The sequence below is a fragment of the Gymnoscopelus braueri genome, assembly GCF_963280865.1.
Source record: "Gymnoscopelus braueri genome assembly, chromosome: 6".
NCBI lineage: Eukaryota > Metazoa > Chordata > Actinopteri > Myctophiformes > Myctophidae > Gymnoscopelus > Gymnoscopelus braueri.
In genome coordinates, this window is record NC_137607.1 from 58199914 (window position 1) to 58224123 (window position 24210).

The 24210-nt window shown below is 40.6% G+C and overlaps 1 protein-coding gene across 1 annotated transcript in view; it reads left to right on the top strand.

Moving 5' to 3' along the window:
* The window catches only part of ptprfa (protein tyrosine phosphatase receptor type Fa), a 396384-nt gene that overhangs the window by 132109 nt on the left and 240065 nt on the right, over nucleotides 1–24210 (top strand). The window contains exons 5-6 of the mRNA XM_080430969.1: nucleotides 2414–2602; nucleotides 17054–17164. Of these exons, the coding sequence (XP_080287095.1) occupies nucleotides 2414–2602; nucleotides 17054–17164 (300 nt within the window). The remainder of the gene's footprint in view (nucleotides 1–2413; nucleotides 2603–17053; nucleotides 17165–24210) is intronic.

A 24210-nucleotide genomic window follows, 5' to 3' on the forward strand; every position in this document is an offset into this window, starting at 1 on the left:
AGAAGATAATCCACTTTAAATTCTCAAAATCGGTCATATTGATAGCTTAGTCATGCAAGTGTTAAAGCAGTGCAGGTGGAATGTCCCGACCTATAAGCATGTTGGTACATTGTAGTTAAATTATTGTCAGAAAAGTAATCTTGAACGTGTGTGTGCGTGTGTGTGTGTGTGTGTGTGTGTGTGTGTGTGTGTGTGTGTGTGTGTGTGTGTGTGTGTGTGTGTGTGTGTGTGTGTGTGTGTGTGTGTGTGTGTGTGTGTGTGAGTGACCTGAGACGGCTCCTATAGAGTTTCATTCAGCCTTGTATTCAGAAGGCTTCTCTTCACAACACACACTTTCCTCCCCCATCCGAACAATCATAGGGGCCAGGAGGGGTGAGGGTCGAAGGCCCCCAGGAATTTGGACCCCCCCCCCCCCCCCCCCCCAGGGAGAATATTAACTTACTTCACCTGGATCTCAGGTTATGTTATGTGATTTTGTTTTCCATGTTTTTTCGTAAATGAACACCCTACTTGATCATACTACAGCGTCACACAAAAGTATCAAAAGTAGCAGATCCACAAGCACAAAACGTGGCGCGAAGTGATGCGGTTTGAGCTTGTCGATCTGCTACTTTTGCTATTTTTGAATTTGAATCTTGAACATTAACAGTTTTGGACAGAGACGATATATCAGTCACGAGCATTGATGGAAAATATAGTAAATATACACTATCAACACTATCAATAACTAATATCTAACCATCACTATACTTCTACTCTGCTACATCTCAGAGGCAAATGTTGTACTATTTACTCCACTACAATGTTTTGACAGCTTTAGTCACTAGTTAATTTGTAGATTTAGATTATTATTACAAAACATGCATTACCCAATTAGGACGACAATTCACTTAATTACTGGGCGTGATCTAGGGCAGTGGTTCTCAAACCTTTTCAGGCCGAGACCCCCCAGGATAATCATATTTGAACTGGGGACCCCCCAGCCTGACAAGCACTTGGAATTGGAGTTGATGCGTTACATTTTCTTTGACTCAAGGAGACTCATGGATCCTTTTGGGCCTTAAACGTCAGTAATCTATATTGTGGGGAAAGCTTTCTCAGAAAATAGCAGATCGACAAGCTATTTTCTGAGAAAGCTTTCCCCACAAGAACAGAAAACAGAAAAGTCACTAGTATAGAGCCCTGAGGGACTCCACTCAACCATGTGGGGTTTAAGCCATTAAGACCTGAGGTCGATTCTACAAATGTCTTCTAAATCTTAACAGTTTTCTGAAAAAAAAATATGTTGCTATATCAGTGATCAACGTTTTCATGTCAAGGACCCCCGACATTATATGTATTTGGCCGCCGACCCCCCATGTCCAAATATTTTGTTCCAGGACCCCCAGAAGCAAATAATTGAGTTAAAAAAGTTAGCTTTAAACATTGCATATATTCAAAGATTTACAGACATTTTCGAGTAAAACAAAAAAATAGCATATCTACAAGCTCATAGTGCGGCACAAAGTGCCGCACTATGAGCTTGTAGATCTGCTATTTTTGAATGTCCAAAATATAGAATAATGGTTAAAGTGGTTCAAATCTAAAGTGTCACAGATGAGCTTTCCCGGTTTAAATGGGTTAAAATCAATTCTAAAAACGTATTGTTTATGTTTGTGTGTGTAGAATAGTAGAATAGTCCCCAATCCTTGCCGTGTTTTTTGTCACTGTTTATTTATTTATATGCACATACGTGAAATCTGTCCTCTACATTTACCCATCCTATTACAGCTAGGAGCAGTGAGCAGCCATTTGCTTGGGGAGCAATTAGGGGTAAACACATTCACTGCCAGGTACTATTTAATTAATTCATCCGCTGGTACCAGTGTTTTTTACCGTTTATTGACGATCTTTGGATCGTCACGGGGACGTGCACGGGGATGTAAACAAAGAGTGTCTGGGGGGTGGGGGAGGGTCTCGGCTATCCACCGGAACTAAAACATTTTTACCACGATCGTCCATTTTGTTGCTATCGCCCGTTGAATATGGCTCGTTTTCACCAAAAAAAGAAGAAATCCGACTAGAAGTGTTTTTCTACAAATCCTAACAGATGAGTGAAGTAGAAGTACAATATTGAAAGTAAAAGTATTGGAAATTGGAAATACTCAAGTAAAGTACAAATACCTCAAACTTGTACTTAAGTGCAGTACTTAAGTAAATGTACTTAGTTACTTTCCACCACTGCACACATGTTTCCCTCCATAGACATGGGCCCCCCACCTGAAGGTGTGTGTGTGTGTGTGTGTGTGTGTGTGTGTGTGTGTGTGTGTGTGTGTGTGTGTGTGTGTGTGTGTGTGTGTGTGTGTGTGTGTGTGTGTGTGTGTGTGTGTGTGTGTGTGTGTGTGTGTGCGCGTGCATGTGTGTTTGCTTACAGAGGACCAGGTCCCACATGGGTTTCCCTCCATAGACATGGGCCCCCAGCTGAAGGTGGTGGAGCGGACACGGACCGCCACCATGTTGTGCGCCGCCAGCGGACACCCGGACCCCGAGATCTCCTGGTTCAAGGACTTCCTGCCCGTGGACATCGACAGCAGCGACGGACGAATCAAACAGCTCCGCTCAGGTTAGTGTGGGTGTAATCTGATGTGAATGTGAGTGACATCACAGGGTTCACAGTTCATTACCGACGTAACCAGGAAGTGTCTGTATTGTTTGTAATCATGCCCACAGGAAGCTAATAAAGCGGTGCTATTAGCTCTTTGACTGACAGAAATAAAGCATAATTTTGCCACGCCACTGCCAGCAATTTTCGAGTGTTTTTTACTAACCTTTGAAAAATCATAGGATATTTATCTCCAGTTTGATCGATCCCCCGATCGCTTTAAAAGACGTGTCCGAGTCTCGTAGAATAGAAAAGCGAGCTGCTGCTTGCATCCGTTCCATGGTTGTGGCCAGTTGAATGTAAGCTTTTTTTTGCCAAAAAGCAACAGAGACAGAGGAAAAGCCATTCTTCCAGATGGAATTACAAGGAAGAGAACGGGCTGTTTGTTTTACGATCACCTGACCCGCTGCTCCTTTCCTTCTCTGGGAGCCAAGCGGTGACCCATAGGCAAGCAAACAGCGCCATCTAGTGGAAAACCACTGAAAACACACAATCTCGTCATTCTCGGCATTGTGGGCCATAGAAAAATGTGACGAGGAATCTCGTCATTGGCAGTCAAAGAGTTAAGTCATGTTCCCTCGTTCTTGTAGATATTATTAAGAAGAACCCAACACAACATGGTGTCCGAAGTGGGATTTGAACCCACACCTCCATGTGAACACCAAACCCCAGATTGATTGATTGATTGAATACTTTATTAGTCAGAAATATAAACAGCACAAGGTACAATCAGACATCCCCCGGCTAAAAGGATGACACAAAAAAAGTCCTGGGGACTTGTTTCCATTGTGGTCCTACATAGGCTTGTATTACTATACTTGTGAGGACATCAGCATTTTAGGACAGCAATTTCATTAATGGCTTTTTTAATACATTTTGCCATTTTTGTTCCCAGCTTGTTTTGATCTACAAGCTGTGAGCTTATAGATCGGAACTTTTTTGGTACGCGACACTTGGCACGCACTAAGTCTTCTTCTTCAATCTTTGATTCAAACCCCTAAACCTAACCTCTATTTTTTTTTATTCTAACCCTAACACCAACCTGAACTTTCCTGTAAATTGTAAATGTATCTCTAAAAATCATGTTTAAAAATAAACCAGGAAAATGGTCATATCATATATCATAGAGAGAAGCTGATTTAGAAGGCATTTGTAGAATCAGCATTTAAAAAAACGTAAACTTTGGTTTGCTCTTTTTTCCCTCTACACCAAACCTCTTAAGGTCAGCTTGCAGATCGGCCATTTTTTGGGTGAATGTACGGATGTTGTGATTCAAGTGGTTAAATGCACAGCTCTCATACAGGGCCTATAACTTTCCATCTAGGCTTTTCAGCAGGGTCAGTGTTCAATTTCCACCCAGCAGCACTGTGTGCTTTAGTCTACTCCACTGGCTTTAGGCTACTGAGTGGTTTTTTACATAGACCTGCAGTAATCTCAGCAGCAGGTTCCGGTTTAGTGTTACATTAAGAATGCACTGTAAGAAGGTATTCTGGATGGATTTCTTGTTTACAAAGATCACTGGGTGCGTGTGCATTCAGGGCATACTTTGTTTTTGACCAAAATTTGCGCACAGCGGAGACTCAATAGTGGGACAAAGTACTCAACCCCAGTCTTTCAAGTCAAAATATAGATATACTCCTGGTCAAATATTACTCAACTACAAGTGAAAGTTGCTGTTTTTAAAGCAAACATTTGTAACTCAAACTTTGCTTCTGGGGAAGCAGTTTGAAAAAAAAAAGAATGTTTTTTTGTGGTGCTCAAACTTTTTCATGTCAAGGACCCCCCCAAAATGATATGTGTTAGGCTGCGGACCCCCATCTCAAAATATGTTGTTACAGGGACCCCCAGAAGCAAAGATTTGAGTTACAAATTGCTTTAAAAATATATATTCAAAGATTTGCACACATTTTCAGGATTTTTCAAAAAATAGCAGATCTACAAGCTCATAGCTCATGAGCTTGTATATCTGCTATTTTTGAATTTGTGAATGGCCAAAGAAATCTTAAAATCACACAGTAGAAATTGGCCTGAATCACTCAGGAGTTACAGTAACACTCTCTTGCTTTGCAGAAATCACTTTTTCATGTTGTAGGTTTTAAGGTCTGATTCCAAACAGACTAAGTTTAAGTAGGCTACTCTACCCCAGTACTTGAGTCAAAGTATAGATACTCCTGGTGAAATATCACACAACTACAATTAATGTTAATGTAGTGAAAAGTACTTGTTTTAAAAAATATTCAAGTATTAAAAAGCACAAATAACTTATCTATCTATATATATATATATCTATATATATCTATATATACATATATATATCTATATATATATACATATATACATATATATATATATGTATATATATATATATATATATATATATATATATATATATATATATATATATATATGTATATGTATATATATAGGAGTTACTCAAGTAAACATGGTTATTGTCCACCACTTGTTAGCATAGACCATATAGCATCGCTTTTCACTGTTGTACTCCTCTCCTCTCCTCTCCTCTCCTCTCCTCTCCTCTCCTCTCCTCTCCTCTCCTCTCCTCTCCTCTCTTCTCCTCTCTTCTCCTCCTGTCTCTCTCTCTCTCTCGTCTGTGGACTAATGCCCTCTCTTTAATCTTATTTGCATTCTAATTACCATACCAGGTGGTACACCAATCCGAGGTAAGAATGCTATAGGCACACCAAACCAAATGTCCAATCACGCCATTCCGCTTTATTGCCTACACTATATCACATCATCGCTTCTCCGCCATCACCTCACCCATCCTCCTCCTCCTCCTCTTCCTCACAGTGCTCCTCTTCCTCTCTCCTGATGCTTCGTTCGCACTAGCAGTGACACTGTTGGGGGCCATTTCCATACAAAGATTTTTTATTAAATAATTTTTCAGCTGCTAGGACCTGTCTGACATGTATTTCTATACACCAGACTGGCAAGTGCGTCCATTTTTGGGGGAAACCATTGTACGGAAATGTGACCTGAATTAGATCTATTGTTTTTAGACTACAGCACATGTCTTCTCTGACCTGCTGACGTCACGTCATATTACCACTTCGGCATTCTCGGCAGGTCGAAGAAGCTAAGCAATATAATCAAAACAAATATTAGATAAAGATGTCAAATGAAACAATCTAATTCAGGTCACATTCCATAGGCTTACAATGGATATGATTCCGCCAAAAAGGGGGCGGGGCTTTGTGACGGTGACACGTTGCCGGTAAAGACTCACTGGAGAGCTGCTCGCACCCAAGCATTGTGCTTCAGCGCTCCTAGCGTCCAGTTCCTAGCGTCCAGCTCCTAGCGTCCAGCTCCTAGCACACAGGGTGCTTCAAGCAGAAAATAGTTCAACTTTTGGAGAGGAGCGCCACTCATTTGACCCTCCTGATTGTGTCTGAAAACCTGGTAATTTACGACCCAACGTTGAATCGTTACCACAACCATGAGAAGTCCATGTTTACGTTGTTTCAGCTAAGCTACTTGTGCTAATAACACAGATGAAAGGACATTCGAGCACATGGTTGATAGGTTTGGACGTTGTAGGTATCAACAAAACGGTCTGTGCGAGTGCTCTGTACATGATATCCAAAGCACTTCCTCCGCTAAAAAAAAAGAAAGCTTTCTGTGGACATGGCCCTTTAAAGTGTTTTGCAACACGTTTGTTGACGTCGTCAAGCGTGCGTCCATGAGTGGGAGTGATGAGTGAGAAAAATATGAAGGAACAGGTTTGGGTTCAAAAGAACAGGGAACTGTACGGTCTTACCACTTATACTAATGCAGCTCTGTTCCATTTCAAGGACCACCATAAATCTGAGAGTGTACAAATGTGTACACTCTCAGTTACACACCAGTAAGGGGCCATTTGGAACCCCCTCAATGAACCATGAGGGTCCCTGGACCACACTTTGAGACCCACTGGTGTAGCAGAGTGTTTCCAGTGAGCCAACATGCACAATATCAGCACTCTGACTCTGTTTGACCAGAATGGAACAGAACCTTAATTAGCATAATTGGTAACACCTGTGAAGGAAGTAAGGAAGATGTCCAATTTATTTCCATTATGTCTGCTGTGCATAGAGCATATTTTGTGGAGAGAGAAGGCGAGTGGAAATGGTGAAACACCATGTGATTGGTTGATGCTTTACTAGCCTGGAATCCAGACTTATTCGCTACGTTCACTTTTTTTTTTCATTCAATCATTTCCATTTGAGCCTGATTTACGAACGTCAACTGTTACGTAGGCACGTCATTGCTGATTGGATAGTGCTCAACCAATCAAAGCAAGAAGGGGAGTGACTTGCATTTTACATTGGAAGGCTCTCGTTCCGTCCCGCCCACAGACCAATCAGAATCCTCGGCTCCTGGGTGTCCGATACCGCACCTTCCACATCGGAAGACTGCCAGACAGAGAAGCGGATGAAACAAACAAACCAACCAACAAACAAACCAACAAACAAATGTGGTATCTGAAAACCACAGACTTAAAGGTTTCTATTGCTTTTGTAGTTGCCAACAACGCCATATTGCAGATAAGTTTGTTGTCCCAGAGATGAGAATGAATGGTTGTAGAATGAAGGAGTCATCACTAGTTAGTGAGGTTTCGTTGCTTCCAGTTTATTGCATAAGTACAAAACAGTACAAAACAGCTCCATGGACCCTGAGGTCCTCTCAGTCAGCCTGCCGGCCACTGACTGTCACACACACTAAGTCACATTTTAGTATGGTATATATAGCACATTCAGAGAAAGAGAAGGTACAGGAATGGGTGTGTCAGACTTCAAAGGTGATCCCCCACCCGCCCCGAGACATTTGCAACTGTTTTAGGGCAGGAAGGGGGAATGGGGGGACACATGCTCTCTGTCTCCTGCAGGTAAGACAAAGAAAATGCTAAGAGCACCCACACCCCGCTCAGACAAACCGGCACCTCTCTCTGACTCAATCCACTTCTTCTCTCTGTAGCCTACTTGTACTGTAGACTTGTGAAGTTAAATAATGCTATTGTGGATGTTATGTTATTAAATATACTACATTCCCCCCATGAGAGACATTAAACGTCTCTCACAAACACGTATATTTCAAAAGAACCACAAAGAATCCGCCCCCCATGAAAAGCGAATGGAACATCAACCAGGAAAAAAAAGTAAACATTCAGGAAAACTAAAACAGCAAACAACATCACACAGAACAATGCACATACAAAAACCAAGATTACATAGTACAGCGACACGGTGAATTACATCAAATAGACACATCTCCCTAAACTAATTAGCGTGCAGGATCCCTCTGTTAGCCTTTTAAACTCCAGGATAAAACATTACACAGCCCCCACCCAGTGGAAGCTGACAGCACACAGTCGAATCACGCCCACCAAGCGATAGCACCACCCCCCAAGATCAATGTCCCCCCCGCCCAGTCACCAAAATACACTCAAAGATAGCCTAATTCTTATCCCTAAGTTTTACACCGTACCATCAAGCATAGATGACAACTACCACGAAAGTGTCTACACGGAAAAAAGAAGGCAGTGTACCCCCCAATGAAACAATAATCCACAAAGTAAACTCACATTAAACACAGGAGACCAGAAAGTAAAAAAATACCCTCGCATCACTTCCCATGGCAGCCATAGCCCCATAGTTTAACCCACCCTTATCACAAAAACATAACCTCAGGTCCCATATGCGCAGTGTCCCGTTCGATAATGTCCCTCTTGTAGTCTCCCTCAATGTCATCTCCTCACCCCAGCCGTGCTCCAACGCCGTACCCAGATTGTTCAACAGATAGCTGCATTTTAACAACAGAGCGCTCCACTCGCGATCGCCGAAGATGTGTTACCACACTCTCCACGAAGAACCCCATCATCGCAAGTCCTCCACTCTGCCGGCACCCGCTGTCCTCTCCCCACAACATACCCGCCACGAAGAAATTCGACACACCAATTTCTCCGCTCTGCCGTCCGCACCGCAGCGCGCCCTTCTAGCGATCGCAGAAGATATGTTGAGCAGCCAGATGAGTCGTCCAGCCGTCCTAGATCTGGTCATGAAGTCCACTCCCTGTAGATTCTCGAAAAGTTGTCGTCATCCCGTGCCGATGTCCATAATCACCTACACCCGCCGCACGTTCTTTCGACGCCTGGCTCAGTATCCCTGGAGACTGACGCCCCCAAAAAAACAAACCAACGCGACTGCCGACTTCACGCCATAATGTGGTATCTGAAAACCACAGACTTAAAGGTTTCTATTGCTTTTGTAGTTGCCAACAACGCCATATTGCAGATAAGTTTGTTGTCCCAGAGATGAGAATGAATGGTTGTAGAATGAAGGAGTCATCACTAGTTAGTGAGGTTTCGTTGCTTCCAGTTTATTGCATAAGTACAAAACAGTACAAAACAGCTCCATGGACCCTGAGGTCCTCTCAGTCAGCCTGCCGGCCACTGACTGTCACACACACTAAGTCACATTTTAGTATGGTATATATAGCACATTCAGAGAAAGAGAAGGTACAGGAATGGGTGTGTCAGACTTCAAAGGTGATCCCCCACCCGCCCCGAGACATTTGCAACTGTTTTAGGGCAGGAAGGGGGAATGGGGGGACACATGCTCTCTGTCTCCTGCAGGTAAGACAAAGAAAATGCTAAGAGCACCCACACCCCGCTCAGACAAACCGGCACCTCTCTCTGACTCAATCCACTTCTTCTCTCTGTAGCCTACTTGTACTGTAGACTTGTGAAGTTAAATAATGCTATTGTGGATGTTATGTTATTAAATATACTACACAAACAAACAAACAAACAAATGCTGAACGAAGCGACTCAGTCTGGATGCCAAGCTAATGCTTTGCCGCGTCATTGAAACGTTGAAAAAAGTTGAAGCAGCTCAATTTCGTTTTCGTAGATTTTGTAGCGTCAGGTGATAGTAGCTTCCATGTGGCTGGCTTCTGTTGAAAACGACTTACAGCCTGTCGCTTTGTCACGGCTAGGTGTGAGCGCAGCACTATAGGCTCTGACACCTTCCCTGCATTCAAACACGTGGTCTTTCATACAGTGGTGGAAAAAGTACTCAGATGTTTTACTTAAGTAAAAGTATCAAGACTGCAATGTAGAAGTACTCTGTTACTTTAAGTAAAAGTCTGGAATTTAAAATTTACTTGAGTAAAAGTACACAAGTATTGGTATCAAAATGTACTTAAATTACCAAAAGTAAAAGTATTAAAATGTTTGAAAATAGCAGATCTACAAGCTCACTGCGTCGTGATGCGACGCGTTGCCTAGCCTAGGTATAAAATAGGACTTAAGTGTTTAATGTATGTTTTATAATGTCATAATTTAAATCTGCAAAGTAACTAGTAACTAAACTAATCTATTGGAAATACTCGAGTAAAGTAAAAGTACCTCAAAATTGTACTTAAGTAAAGTACTTGAGTAAATGTACTCAGTTACTTTACACCACTGCTTTCACACGTGTGCGGTTTCAGTCTGTCCCTCTGATCAAAGTCGAGAGAAACCAGGTGGCACTAAATTGTCCCCAAGATGAGTGACAGAGGAATAGACGCTCCCCGTAGAGAGAAGGAGAGCGGCACATCGAATTTTGTTGCTCTCTTGTGGAAACCTTGTACGTTCAAAACCGTTACTTTTCAGGATTCAAATGCAAAGAAAATTGCAGATTTACAAGCTCAAAACGCTTGAGCTTGTAAATTTTGCTACTTTTGTTTGTCATTGTAGCAGTGGTGGAAAGTAAGTACATTTACTTAAGTACAATTTTGAGGTATTTGTACTTTACTTGAGTATTTCCAATTTCCAACACTTTTACTTCTACCCCACCACATCTCAGAGGCAAATATTGTACTTTTACTCCACTACAATTATTTGAAAACTTTAGTTACTAGTTACTTTTCAGATATAAATTATAATATTATGAAACATACATTAACCATTTTAGCCCTATTTTATACCTACAGTAGGCTATTTGAAAATAGCCGATCTACAAGCTCACAACGCGTCGCGACGCGTTGTGAGCTTTTAGATCAGCTATTTTCAAATATCTTAGTACTTTTACTTTTGTTACTTTAAGTACATTTTGATGCCAATACTTTTGTACTTTTACTCAAGTAAATTTGGAATTCTGGACTTTTACCTGTAACAGAGTATTTCTATATTGCAGTATTGGTACTTTTACTTAAGTAACATTTGAGTACTTTTTCCACCATTGCATTGTAGTATTGTATGACAAAGAAGAGTATTGATTTAGGAAAAATAACATAAAAAGTTGAAATATGGAGATACAAGGTTTCTGCCCGACAGCAACCATTTCCGTAAGGTTTTTTGCAGGTCATCGCTCAGCCAACGTCTCTAGAGACAGATTTATACTCGGTCGTCCCGGCAACCAGGGATAAATCACCTTGCCCTCCCTGCCATCATCAGGTTACGGTGACACCAGACTTTTTTTTTCTTTTTTCCTGTGACTTATTCAGATGGAATGTGCAGTGGTGGACTAAGTAGGCTACTCTACACCATGCAGTGGTTCTCCACCTTTTCAGGCCGTGACCCCCCAAAATAACCATATTTGAACTGGGGACCCACCAAAATAACCATATTTGAACTGGGGACCCCCCAAAATATTCATATTTGAACTGGGGACCCCCACCCTGACAAGCACTTGGAATTGTAAGAGGCGTTACGTTTAGTTTGTCTTAGTTCCACAGACAAATATTGTGAAAATAGCAGATCTACAAGCTCACAACGCTTCGTGTTGCGAGGCGATGTAAATGCACCGTCCACCACTGGTCACTGACTGCCGCGTGTGTTTGTGTGTGTGTGTGTGTGTGTGTGTGTGTGTGTGTGTGTGTGTGTGTGTGTGTGTGTGTGTGTGTGTGTGTGTGTGTGTGTGTGTGTGTGTGTGTGTGTGTGTGTGTGTGTGTGTGTGTGTGTGTGTGTGTGTGTGTGTGTGTGTGTCTCTATCTGACCAGATCAGTGTTCAGTGTTAGATTCACACAGTTCAATACAAGCCCTGTGATATGACCACAGTTTGGATTTAACAATCCAACGCAAAACCGTGAGAAAGTAACATTCCTGGTAAATGGCGTTGGGTTTTGGAGGTTGTGCCTGCCATTCCTTGCATGATTTTTGTGTAGTGGAGGTAAGTAAAGCAGGAGGCAGCAGCACTGCAGATATGCTGGCTGTTTGTTGGAGCATTGTGCTCCTGGATGCATCCACTGTTTTGGCAGAGAGAGTTCTGGTTTAAGTGGTTAGAAAATGTTTCTTTTACGAATTGAACGCCAAAAAGCTTCATTATTAACCCTTTAAGACCGGGGAAAGAATCTGTGTCATTTTTAGATTTCTTTGATGCCGCGCTATGAGCTTGTAGATTTGAATTTTTTTTTTTATCATGAATTTTTTTGCAAATCTTTGAATATATATATATTCAAAATATAACCCTAACTTAAATTATTTTTAACTTAAATCTCTGCGTCTGGGGGTCCCTGGAAGAACATATTTTGAGATGGGGGTCGGCCGCCAAATACGTATCATTGTGGGTGGTCCTTGACATGAAAATGTTTGAGAACCACTGATATTATAGCAACATCATTTTTTTTTCTCCCAAAAAGGAGGTTAGGATTTAGAAGACATGTTTAAATCCCCCAGAAGCAAAGATTTGCACAAATATTCATGATTTCCCCCAAAATTGTAGATCTACAAGCTCATAGCGTGCTATGAGCTTGTAGATGTGCTGTTTTTTTAAAAGCCAAAGAAATCTGAAAATGACACAGATGCGTTCCCGGTCTCAATGGGTTAAAGACCAGCCTCTCATGAAAGGGTATAGGACGTTTCTTTTGCAGAGCAATCACTGTTTCTCTTAGAGAGATTGGAATACATGGTCAGTGCATTGTGAGGTGATCTGTGAGGCGTAGTGAGGTGAGGTGGACTTCACAGAAAGGTTGCAGTTGGTCAGTGAGCTCTCCTCTCCACACCTAAAGCAATGATGTGAGGTTCAGTTGCTTGGATTTTATGGGGAATTCATTTTCTTTTTTTCTTTTTCAACTTGGGCAATATTTATAGAGAGCATTAGAAATAATGTTTTGTCATTACAAATAATGATAACAAATTAAAATAAACAACAATAAAAAATGCATAGTTAAAATTACGCTGTTGCTGATTCAATGATGATTTGGATATTTTATTGCCAGTTTAAAACTAAACTTAAACTTAAAAGCCAAAGGCTTGTTTCCATTGCAGACCATAGACATTCAAACATCTAGACAAACAACAGTACAACGAACAAGTTGCTTCCCCCTTAACACATTGACCGCCCAGAGGTTAATCTCATAATGTACTCACCAGTGCCAACGTTTTATTGTTGTTTTTTGTTTTTTTCACGTCGCCATAGACCTCGTTAAAATCCTTAAGATTGATCTGTGCACTGTTTGTAAACATCGCGGACATCTCCCTGCGTCTACCAGTCCAAACCACGTGTCAAACGGGGCATCCATTTTGAGTTAGAACGGTTTATGTTAAACAGTGATCAGCGAGGAGAAAAACTACAATCGAAGAAAATGGCGTCTCAGTGTGCGCTTTAGAATGGGAGCCGGCGTGATCGTCAAAACCGGATCCCAAATAATTCTGTTTCCGGTGGTGTTACAATGAAATGTGCCGTACTAGAAAATTGAAAAAAGTTTTTTTTTTCGAAAAAAAAAGGAAAAAGCACCACAGCCCGTAGGCTACGGGATCGGCGCTTTACCGTTGGATTTAACGGCCCGTAGAACTACGGGCCCGGCGGTCAATGTGTTAAGGAAAGCGGTCGAATGGACTAATTCCCCCAAATCTTCACACATATCTTTCATTTCGATCAAAACAAAATGGTGCCCAAGTAAAGAATCAAAAACAAAATCCCCTTTAAGCCCCGACTGTGTACGTTAAGACCTTGGGTATTATTTAAAAAAACGACATAGTACATTATCATTCTAACACAATACACAGTGCTGTTACATACATGCTGTATACTGAACCCCACGTGTGTGTGTGTGTGTGTGTGTGTGTGTGTGTGTGTGTGTGTGTGTGTGTGTGTGTGTGTGTGTGTGTGTGTGTGTGTGTGTGTGTGTGTGTGTGCCTGAGTGAGTGTGTGTGTGTGCGTGCGTGCATGTAACTTATGGAAGCACATCAGAGACGAAGTCCCTTGGATGGCTGGCGTCCCACTGCGAGATGACCACATGTACACCGTAAAATCCTGAGTGTTAATTTAACTCTGTACTGTGTACAAAATGGACCCGTAGGGTTGCCCTCCATCTGCGGTAGTTTGCCTCCGGATGTGCCCCAGCACTCTCACTCTCATGAATCGTATTTATTTTTATTTGTTTGTGACCAGCTCTTAATAATCCATTTCATGATGCATTTCAGGAGCACTTCTTGAAATATGTATTTATTTATTTATTTTCTTTCATGTTATCTTTGTCTACCGGTCGCCGGCCAAACTGCATGATTGATGTTCACCATTTTCAGCAAATGAATAACTTTGCATTGAGATACAGTCACATCATCTGTGTAAATAGAGACTCAATGACCATAATGATTGTGCGGATGCTGTACAGTTATTTACTTTGAAATGAATGGAGATAACTACGGAACAGTGTTGCTACCATGCTAGGAAAAAAAGTGTTAAAGTGTGAAATATTTCTTGTTATAACAAAAAAAAAATCATGTTTCAACAAGATATTATCTTGCTAAAATGGGTAACGTTTGATGTTATTTCGTGAAATGTTTTATCTTCATCACATTATTTAAAAAAAACATCAAAGTGACCGCACACACGTAGCCCACGTGCCAAAGTGTATGTGAGGAGGCAGAGAGATAAAAGACAAACATTTTGGACTATATATAGCCTTATTAAAGGTGTGAACTTTAATTGATCATAATATAACATGAAACATTTCACATTTTGACAAGAATAACGTCATATATTTCACGTTATAACACCATAAAAACACCATCACGTTAAACTGTGAATCGTTTGATTTTCTAACGTGATAGGATTTTTATTTTGTATTACCTGTCATGGCAGCAATGCGCTTCCGACAATAAATGATGTATTGAGGACAGGTAAGTTGCTCTGGGACAGCTGAATGTAGTGAATGGTTTTACAGACCATTTGAAGAGCAACAGAACCGGTCCATTTTTTTGTTTCTCTAAAACGCAATTCACACCAACATCGACAACCATAACCATAATGATGTGAGCATAGCATAACGTTCTTCTGACCCCCTGCAAATTCGGATGGATTTTGATTGGCTGTCGGTTATATTTAATCAAATCATTTTAAAGTCATACTGTGTCACGTACATTTTCGTAGAGTTTTTGTCGAACTCCAATGACATTACAGCCTTTGTCTATTAGGCTCTATGGACAGCAGCCATATTGGAAAGAAACTGGCCTCTTCCTTACTTCCTTCATGTGTTACCAATGGTTCTAATGAAGGCTCTGTTCCATTTAGTGTAGCACAGTGGTTCTCAAACCTTTTAATTCCAAGGACCCCCACACCCGTAAGGGGTCCATTTGGAACCTCCTCAAGGAACCATGAGGGTCCCTGGACCACACCTTGAGACCCACTGGTGTAGCAGAGTGTTTCCAGTGAGCCAACATGCACAATATCAGCACCCTGATTGGAACAGAGCCTTCATTAGTATCATTGGTAACACCTGTGAAGGAAATAAGAAGAGGCCCAATTTCTTTCCATTATGGCTGCTCTGCATATATTCCCAGAATTCAGTTCTAAACAAAACCACAGAACTACCGCTCCAAAACGAATGCTGCCAAGGTTTTGGAAAGCAACAACAACATTGTTAAAAACTGTATATCGTTGCTGTTGGACAGAAACCTTGTATCTCCATGTTTAATGCAAAAATAGCTGATTTACAAGCTCAAAACGCATTTCATCAGAACGTGTTTTGAGCTTGTAGATCTGCTATGTTGCTTTTTTAATTTGAATGCTGAAAGGTTGGCTAAAGATTATATCAAACATGTATTTTAACACCATTAAGACCGGGAACGCATCTGTGTGTCGTTTTAAGATTTCTTTGGCTATTAAAAAATAGCAGATCTACAAGCTCATAGCGCGGCACCAATTGCCACGCTATGAGCTTGTAGATCTGCTATTTTTGAAAAATCGTGAAAATGTGTGCAAATCATTGAATATATATATTTCTTAAAGCACATTTTTTTCACTCAAATCTTTGCTTCTGGGGGGTCCCTGGAACAACATATTTTGAGATGGGGGTCCGCGGCCAAATACATCTAATTTTGGGGGTCCTTGACATGGTTTAATTGAAAATGTTACACTGTATGACTGTAAAGTGATTATAATATTCCGATATTGTTCATTGTCATTATAGTTGTGGCTAGAACTTCGCCATCCACTTGAGTTAGAACAATGTTTAGAAGAGTACATGTATCATTGTGGTTATAGTTGTTGTTCTTGGTGTGGAACAAGGTCATTATAATTTAGCATTTTTCATTATTTTAAAAAATGTATTTGGTTTTCAGTTTCTGTTTAGAACTTTTGTTTAGTTTAATTTGTTTCTAAAGTGGCTTTGCTTGTTTAATTTATTTAGTTTGTTTTGAAAGGCTTAGTTGTAGTTTAGTTTGTATTAGTTTTAGTGCTTTTAATTGTAATTATTGTAATTCAACTGGATCAGAAAAAAATAGCTAAAATAGCAGTCCTACTAGCTCACAACTTTGTTGAGTTGTAGATCTTGTAGATCGAGCTTGTAGATCTGCTACTTTTGCTAATTAGATTTTTTACAAAGATTAACATTAAGGACATCTTCTCTATCATTGGTTGGTTTTAGTTAGTTTTGCAAACACAAAACAACTTTAGTTAGTCGTTTTTTATTTACCATTTTTTTAGGTAAAGGAACAACTTCTCCCGTTTTCAACCAATCGTCATATAATTGTTCCTAACTACTGTTCATGATCAAATTGTATTTTGTTGTGTACTCACTCTGTCTCAGAGGAAGGCTGTGGACAGCCTACCAGTGACATCGTCGATGGGGGAATCCAAGCTAATAGAACTACAGACTTTCTATTCCTGGAAAGCTAGCATGTTTTAATGGAAGCCATTGTTCTCGTGTTAATAAAGATCTAAATAAAGAAACCTCAATCTTAAAACCTGCCCAACAATGATGTCACTGGTACGTAGGTGTCCACAGCCCTCCTCTGAGACAAAGACCGAGTAGAAAACAATAGTACAATTTTATCATGAGCTTTAGTGAGGACTAATTATATGAAGATGCTGTAGGTTGAAAATGGGTAAAGTCGTTTTTTAATTCCAGTTTTGGTTATTTTGTTAGTGTTAGTTCTAATTTATGATACGGACAGCCCTTAACTTTCATCTTTGGCCTCCTCTCCACTAGGAGCGCTGCAGATCGAGAACAGCGAGGAGTCAGACCAGGGCAAGTACGAGTGCGTGGCCGTCAATCACGCCGGGACGCGCTACTCGGCTCCGGCCAACCTCTACGTGCGAGGTAAGAAGCCCTGCCCACCCAGGTTTACTGCCTCAAACACTATTTGCTCTCTGTGCAACCTCGACTGCTCCTTTCAGACCTGTCATTTTCATAATACCGATGTTGTTTGGCGAAGAATAATCCCTCATTTACGCTTGGTTGCGCACCACGTTGTGCGCCGACAATAACATATCTACAAGCTCACAAGCCGTGCTAGATTTCTTAACCACTTAAACCCCAAAATTGGTTGAGCGGAGGCCCTCAGGGGTCTGGACTAGTGTCTTTTCTGTTTTCACTCTACATTAAATATCGTATAAAATAACTCATTTACAAGCTTTTGTGTCTATAAGCTTGTAGACCAGCTATCTTCTGTGAAAGTTTTCCCGCAGAATACAAATGTCAATGTCCTACAACTCAGACAACTCAATTAGCCGAAACATTCTCAAAGGCAATTCCAAAGCCTAAGCGTGACTCATTACAGCTTTAATTCCATTTCACGGCTGTCGGGTCATAAACCTTGTATGTCTAAGACAATTCCTTTTTCAGGAAATGTAAAAAGATGTATTACAAAAATGTGTTCCAATGGATCCAATGTAGTTATTATTTAGACTCAAACTCTTAACACTTTCAATTGAATTTAACAAAGTTGTACATAACGTTTATGTCGGGTGGAAACCTCATATGTCCAAAACTGTTACTTTTCGTAAAACAAATTAAAAAAATAGCAAAAGTAGCAGATCTAGAAGCTGGAAACGTGTCGCGCCGTGTTTCGAGCTTGTGGATCTGCTACTTTTGATGCTTTGTGTGACGCTGTGTTATGATCAAGTAGGGCGTTAATTTACGAAAAAACACAAGTTAGAATATGGAGATAAGAGGTTTCTGCCCGACAGCAATGATAACTTTCTTATGTAAAGCGTCCTTGGGTTTTAGAAAATTATTATTATCACAATTTATTATTCTTCTTATTATTATTATTATTATTATTATTATGATTTTCGAAAATTACGAAGAGGAATTTGGAGATACAAGGTTTCTGCCCTAACAGAAACCAGCATGGATTTGCATTGCTCTTTGATGCTGTTCCACCTGATTACCATCAGAGCTGACACGTTCGACACGCCACAAGGCATTAGCAAGTATCTCGTCGCGCCAGCGTTGCTCACAGCTGTCATTGTTTCCCAAAATGTTTGTTTGGGACAAATAAAACATTTGTGCAATTGAAATTCCATCAGATTAATTGGACTGTTGCCTCTCATTTCTTTATAATTATGTACATTGTTTTATATTTCATGTCACAGGTGAATCTGAACAATGAGGGCAAAGACATTGAGTTATAGTCTGTCTGTGTGTGTGTGTGTGTGTGTGTGTGTGTGTGTGTGTGTGTGTGTGTGTGTGTGTGTGTGTGTGTGTGTGTGTGTGTGTGTGTGTGTGTGTGTGTGTGTGTGTACTTGTATTACGAGGTCCAATTGTCCCCACAAGTATAGCAGAATTAGAAAAATAGTAGTGAGAAATTGTTGTTTTTTGGTGTGATTTATACTTTTCATGTTTCGTTGTTTTCGTTTCGCGTGCGTGCGTGCGTGTGTGCGTGCGTGGAAGCAATGACAGATCAAATAACGCTCCCTGCTGAGATATGCATTGCCTTTGAGAAGTGAAAAACACTGGCCTTCCAAACCCGTCAGTGTGAATATGTTAATATACCCAGCAGGACACCATTCACTCTGTCTCCTCTTTAGTTGTGTTCCACCCTTCATCTCCACAGGTGTGACACGCGTTCCTTTTCTCCTGGCACAGTTTGACTCCCGAAACGCCTCACGATGACTTTCAATGTTTGCTGTCATTTCACTAAAGCTTATCGTTCCAATCCATTCCTTCACCAACTCGCTTCCACTTGTGTGTTGTTGGTTTAATGACCAGCCTGGGTTAGTACAGTGTCTGGGTGGGCCTGACTTATACTTGGTTGCGTGCCTGCATCTAATCTTTAACCTATTTATACCAGGGGAGAATCATTTTTTGATTTATTACGCAAAAAACAAGCTATTTTTTAAAACATTTTGAAAATATGTGCAAATCTTTGAATGTATATACATTTTTAACTCAAATCTTTGCTTCTGGGGGTCCCTGGAACAAAATATTTTCAGATGGGGGTCCTCGGCCAAATACATTTTGGGGGTTCTTGACATGAAAAAGTTTGAGAACCACTGATAAATACAGCAACATACGTTTTTTTAAAAAATGTTAGGATTTAGAAGACATTTGTAGAATCTCCCAGAAGCAAAGATTTGAGTTAAACATTTTCGCTTTAAAAACATACATGAATCATGTATACAAAGATTTGCACAGATTTGTTAATGTTCACGATTTTTCAAAAATAGAAGATCTAAAAGCTCGTAGCGCGGCACTCGGTGCCGCACCATGAGCTGGTATATCTGCTATTTTTGAATAGCCAAAGAAATCTTAAAATGACAGAGATGCGTTCCCGGTCTTTATGGGTTCAACTGAAATATGTGGCTTATCATAACTTAACACTCAAGATGGCCCTCATTTTCGATCACACAAGGATCTTCATCAAGAATTGCATTTTATTCTGTCCATTCATTCTGTGAGAATGTGCGCTTGCAAGACAGGTGTGTGAAACTCACAGTAGACATACAGTGATAATTCTGAGTGTATTAAATTGTTCCGAGTGTTGATCTGAAGAGAGAATGAATGCAGAATAAAATGAGGGCCATCTTGGAAAACTCCCGCTGTCTGCTTTGTGTGTTAAGTTATGCTAAGCGAGATGTTTCAGTTTACGGACTAGGGTTGGAATAAGCGACTGTGTCCACCAAGGCCTTTTCATTCAAGTTTTTTAAGTTGTTTTCAACTGAGAACACGACGAGGTGGCTGGGCATCTATTCTGCTCTGCATCTTCACCTCTGCCGTTTTTGTCTGGATGCGAGTTGAACATTTTTTCATTCACAAATAACTTTGTACAGTGTGTGTCAAGTGCACAGCAGTGTTTGATGTGGAGGCATAATGTCCTCAGAAATATGTTTGTGTCATGTGACGTGTGTTTGTCATTTGACTCCATTGCAGACTAAAAGCCTGATTTCTACTTGGCCGCGCGGAGTCGTCACGCATCGGAAATAGCAGATCGACGAGCTCGTCAATCTACTATTTTCGAGACGTACCCCGCAGGCCAAGCCTAAATCGGACTTAATGGATAAGCGGATATTTGCCTGTTTTACTCTCTCTCGTTTCTCCTTGTCTTCTCCCTCCCATCCCTCTCGTTTTGTTTTTTTCCTATTTTGTTGCTGTTATTATTGTTTGGTTTCACTTTACCTCACCCTCCGTCACCCCCTTTTTTTTTGCCATCATCCCCCCCTCCAATAAAATACCAAATCCCAAAACTTTTCACCGTCATTCAGATCAGCGGGAAGGTTGGTTTGCTTTCGTACTTTCTTTACAATGCCACTATGCCAAGGCCTGGCAGACTGGAGCCATGTGGCGCCGGCGCCCCCCTCGCTGTGCGCCTTAGGCTCGTCCCAGCCTGGCCTTTTCTTTCTCAGAACCCCCCCCCCCCCCCGCCCCCCTTCCCTAACTGACTACCCCTCCACCCCACCCCACCACCAAAACCCTATGCTACTATGCCATGCGTGCTTGTTGCTATTCTACCTCGTTTGTGATGATGCTCTTCAGAATGCCTTGTTTTTCCACTGTTTGTTATTTGTTATTTACTACATAGACCATAATGCCTTGCAGCTGAGGTCTCAGAGGTGGTTTCTGGTTTAGCGTTAAATTGCAAGAAAAGATCAATAAATCTCCCCACCAAGAAAAAAGTTAAAGAAACTGAAAGGTAATCAATAATATTTTGAATCGCAATTATTTTGGACACTATAATTGTGACTTTTTTCATATCATCCCAGCCCTAGTGTGATGGTACCGAAAATATCCAAAATACAAGCTCACACTGCGTCACATCGCAACAGGTGGTGAGCTTGTATATCGGCTATTTTCAGATGACGAATTAACCAATTACTGTGGGCTACTGTGTAGAATCTTGTGTACACGTATAATAAAAATAGTGTGTGGGCACTTTTTATGTCAATTCAAAGTTATCATTACGGAGAGCTGCCAGGCATTATGGGAAAACCAGCTCATACGCTTCAGCATGTGTGCACTGTGTCTGTGACAACTCCAGATAACCTGTCACTGTTGTCATGACGCTTTGTCCAGCCATGGTCACTGTGGCCTGCACGCTACTCTGCTTTCACCACATCACACCCCTTCTCCTATGTTCTTGTACGGTGGTACTACGCTCAAGTAGTACTGCAGTGATGGCAGCATCTGACCATCTGTCAGATGGTTTGACGGGAGCCCCCGTCACGTCATTAAAGAGCTGTCCCGGTAGTCCCACCCACGCTGGAATGCGGAGGTGTCACTCCCAACACGTAGTCGGTTGACGACTCCCTAAAAACACGTACAACACTGCTAAAACACTTAAAATACCACGTGCAACACTGCTAAAACACTTAAAATACCACTTTAAAAACTTCAAACAAAGGGTATGGTTATGGTTATGGTTATGGTTATGGTTATGGTTAGGCACAGCGGTGGTAAAAGTACAAATTTTTTACTAAAGTACAAGTGTCAATACTGCAATGTAGAAATACTCTGTTGCAAGTAAAAGTCCGGAATTCAAAAATGATTTGAGTAAAAGTACAAAGGTATTGGCATCAAAATGTACTTAAAGTACCAAAAGTAAAAGTACTCATTATGCAGAATGTCATATTTCACAAGTTTTCACAAGATAAAAATAAAAAAATAAAAAATAAATAGCAGATCTACAAGCTCACAATGCGTCACTTTGCGACGCATTGTGAGCTTGTACAGGCCGAAATGTATAGGGCCGAAGTGGTTACTGTATGTTTTGTAATAATGATCAAACTCTACAAAGTAACTAGTAATTAAAATGTTCAAATAATTATAGATGAGTATGTGGTGGAGTAGAAGTAAAATTATAGAAAATTTGAAGTACTTCAGTAAAGTAAAAATACCTCAACATTGTACTTAGTTACTTTCCACCACTGCTTAAAATAACACCTAAAACACCACTAAACACTTCAAACAAAGGGTTAAGGTTAAGGTTAGGCAAAGGGGAGGGATTTTTAAGGTTAGGATTATAGTGGGGGAGGGTTAGTCAATGTGTCTTAATCGACATGCGGCGTCACATGGGTCATACCCATGGATTTACACAAAACATTAAAGCTAACTCTCCACCAGACCGACTTTGGGCCAACTTGGCGTCGGGAAGCGTTGGATATAGTCGTCCAGTCGGTTAGGGGTCCGTCGGGTGGTCCGTCGGGACCTTTTCGGCCGACCCAGAGCCGACCGAACATATTCAGTTCTTTGGCCGACTGGAGTAGCCATGCAGCAGAGAAGAAGTGTGACAACAACAGCGCTCGGTGTTGCCAGATTCTGTGAGAGAAACAAGCGACCATGTCTATGAAAACCTACATTCACTGTTTCTCGTTGTCGCTCCCAGAGAGAGAGATTGATTGATTTGACCTACTTTTGCGCTGTGGTGATGTAATTTATTGGGAGCAGGTGTGTAAGATTCCATTAGTATAAACATTTTAATTGGCTTTCATATACTCTTAATATATTTTTTTCAAATTAGATTTGGCCTTATAGATCGAAATGTGCTCAGTTTTGGCTATTTTCTGGGTGTTAATTTCAATAAATTAATTAATGTATTTATTTTTGATTATTCAAATAACCGTTTTCAAAAATGTTGTGTACACGTCAGCAGTGGTGGAAAAAGTACTCAAATGTTTTACTTGAGTAAAAGTATCAATGCAATAGATGTACTCTGAGTCTGTTACAAGTAAAAGTCCGGAATTCAACATTTACTTGAGTAAAAGTACTAAAGTATTGGTATAAAAATGTACTTAAAGTACCAAAAGTAAAAGTACTAAAATGTTTGAAAATAGCAGATCTACAAGCTCAGAACGGGTGCATCGCAACACGTTGTGAGCTTGTAGATCTGTTATTTTCAAATAGCTTATAGGTATAAAATAGGGCTAAAGTGGTTAATGTATGTTTTATAATGATTTATATCTGCAAACTAAACATTTCAAATAATTGTTGTGGAGTAAAAGTATAGACAATTGGAAATACTCCAGTAAAGTAAAAGTAACTCAAAATTGTACTTAAGTACAGTACTTGAGTAAATGTACTAGTTACTTTACACCACTGCACGTCAGTGAAGAAAAAAAGAAAAAACGCTGGAAACATCAGGGAAACAAGCCCAAAGTCGCTTATAATAAGCAGACCTGGCAACGCTGGCAAGTTATGCTGAAAGTAATCTCTCAAGAACAGCAGAGGGCGCTGTTTTTCCTATTTTTTTGGCGATTGGTTCCCAGATTACTATCATCTCAATGGGCAAGTCGGCTGACAAACTAAATGCCAACTTTTGCCAACCAAATACCAGTCTGTTGCAGTCTGAAGTAGTCTGAAATAGTCTGAACCAGTCTGTTTGATGGAGAGTCACCTTAAGACAAAGTGCAAAAGAAACACAATACAAGACATACAGGACTGAAGGAGTACAAATAAAATAGTTAGTATGAAGTTAATAAAGTCAAATAAAACGTAAAATACAGGAATAATGTAGAAATCACATTAATTGCCTTTTCTGTTGCTCAACTTGTAAATTGTGTACATAAAGGGAATTGGTTTTATAATCAAGTAGAAGTTAGGAAAGCATGATTTTTATATATACATGTTTTTGAAACAAACAAACAAGCAAACAAACATCAATCTAATATGGCACTGGAGAGCATGTTTACCCTGCAAGGCACCATGTACACACAATTATTATGTACATCAGCTCAAATTCATGTCACTTTGCTCGCTTTTACCATGTGACACAGTCACATGATGTCAACACCATCCCACCGACAAACTCTCTATTCAGAGAATATTCCCACATTCTGCATAATTCACGCCTGTGACACCTGTCCTATGTCTTGGCTATGGCTATAGCTAGCTAGCATGCTGCTAGGTCGCCTTGTGCTGCCTGCCTTGCT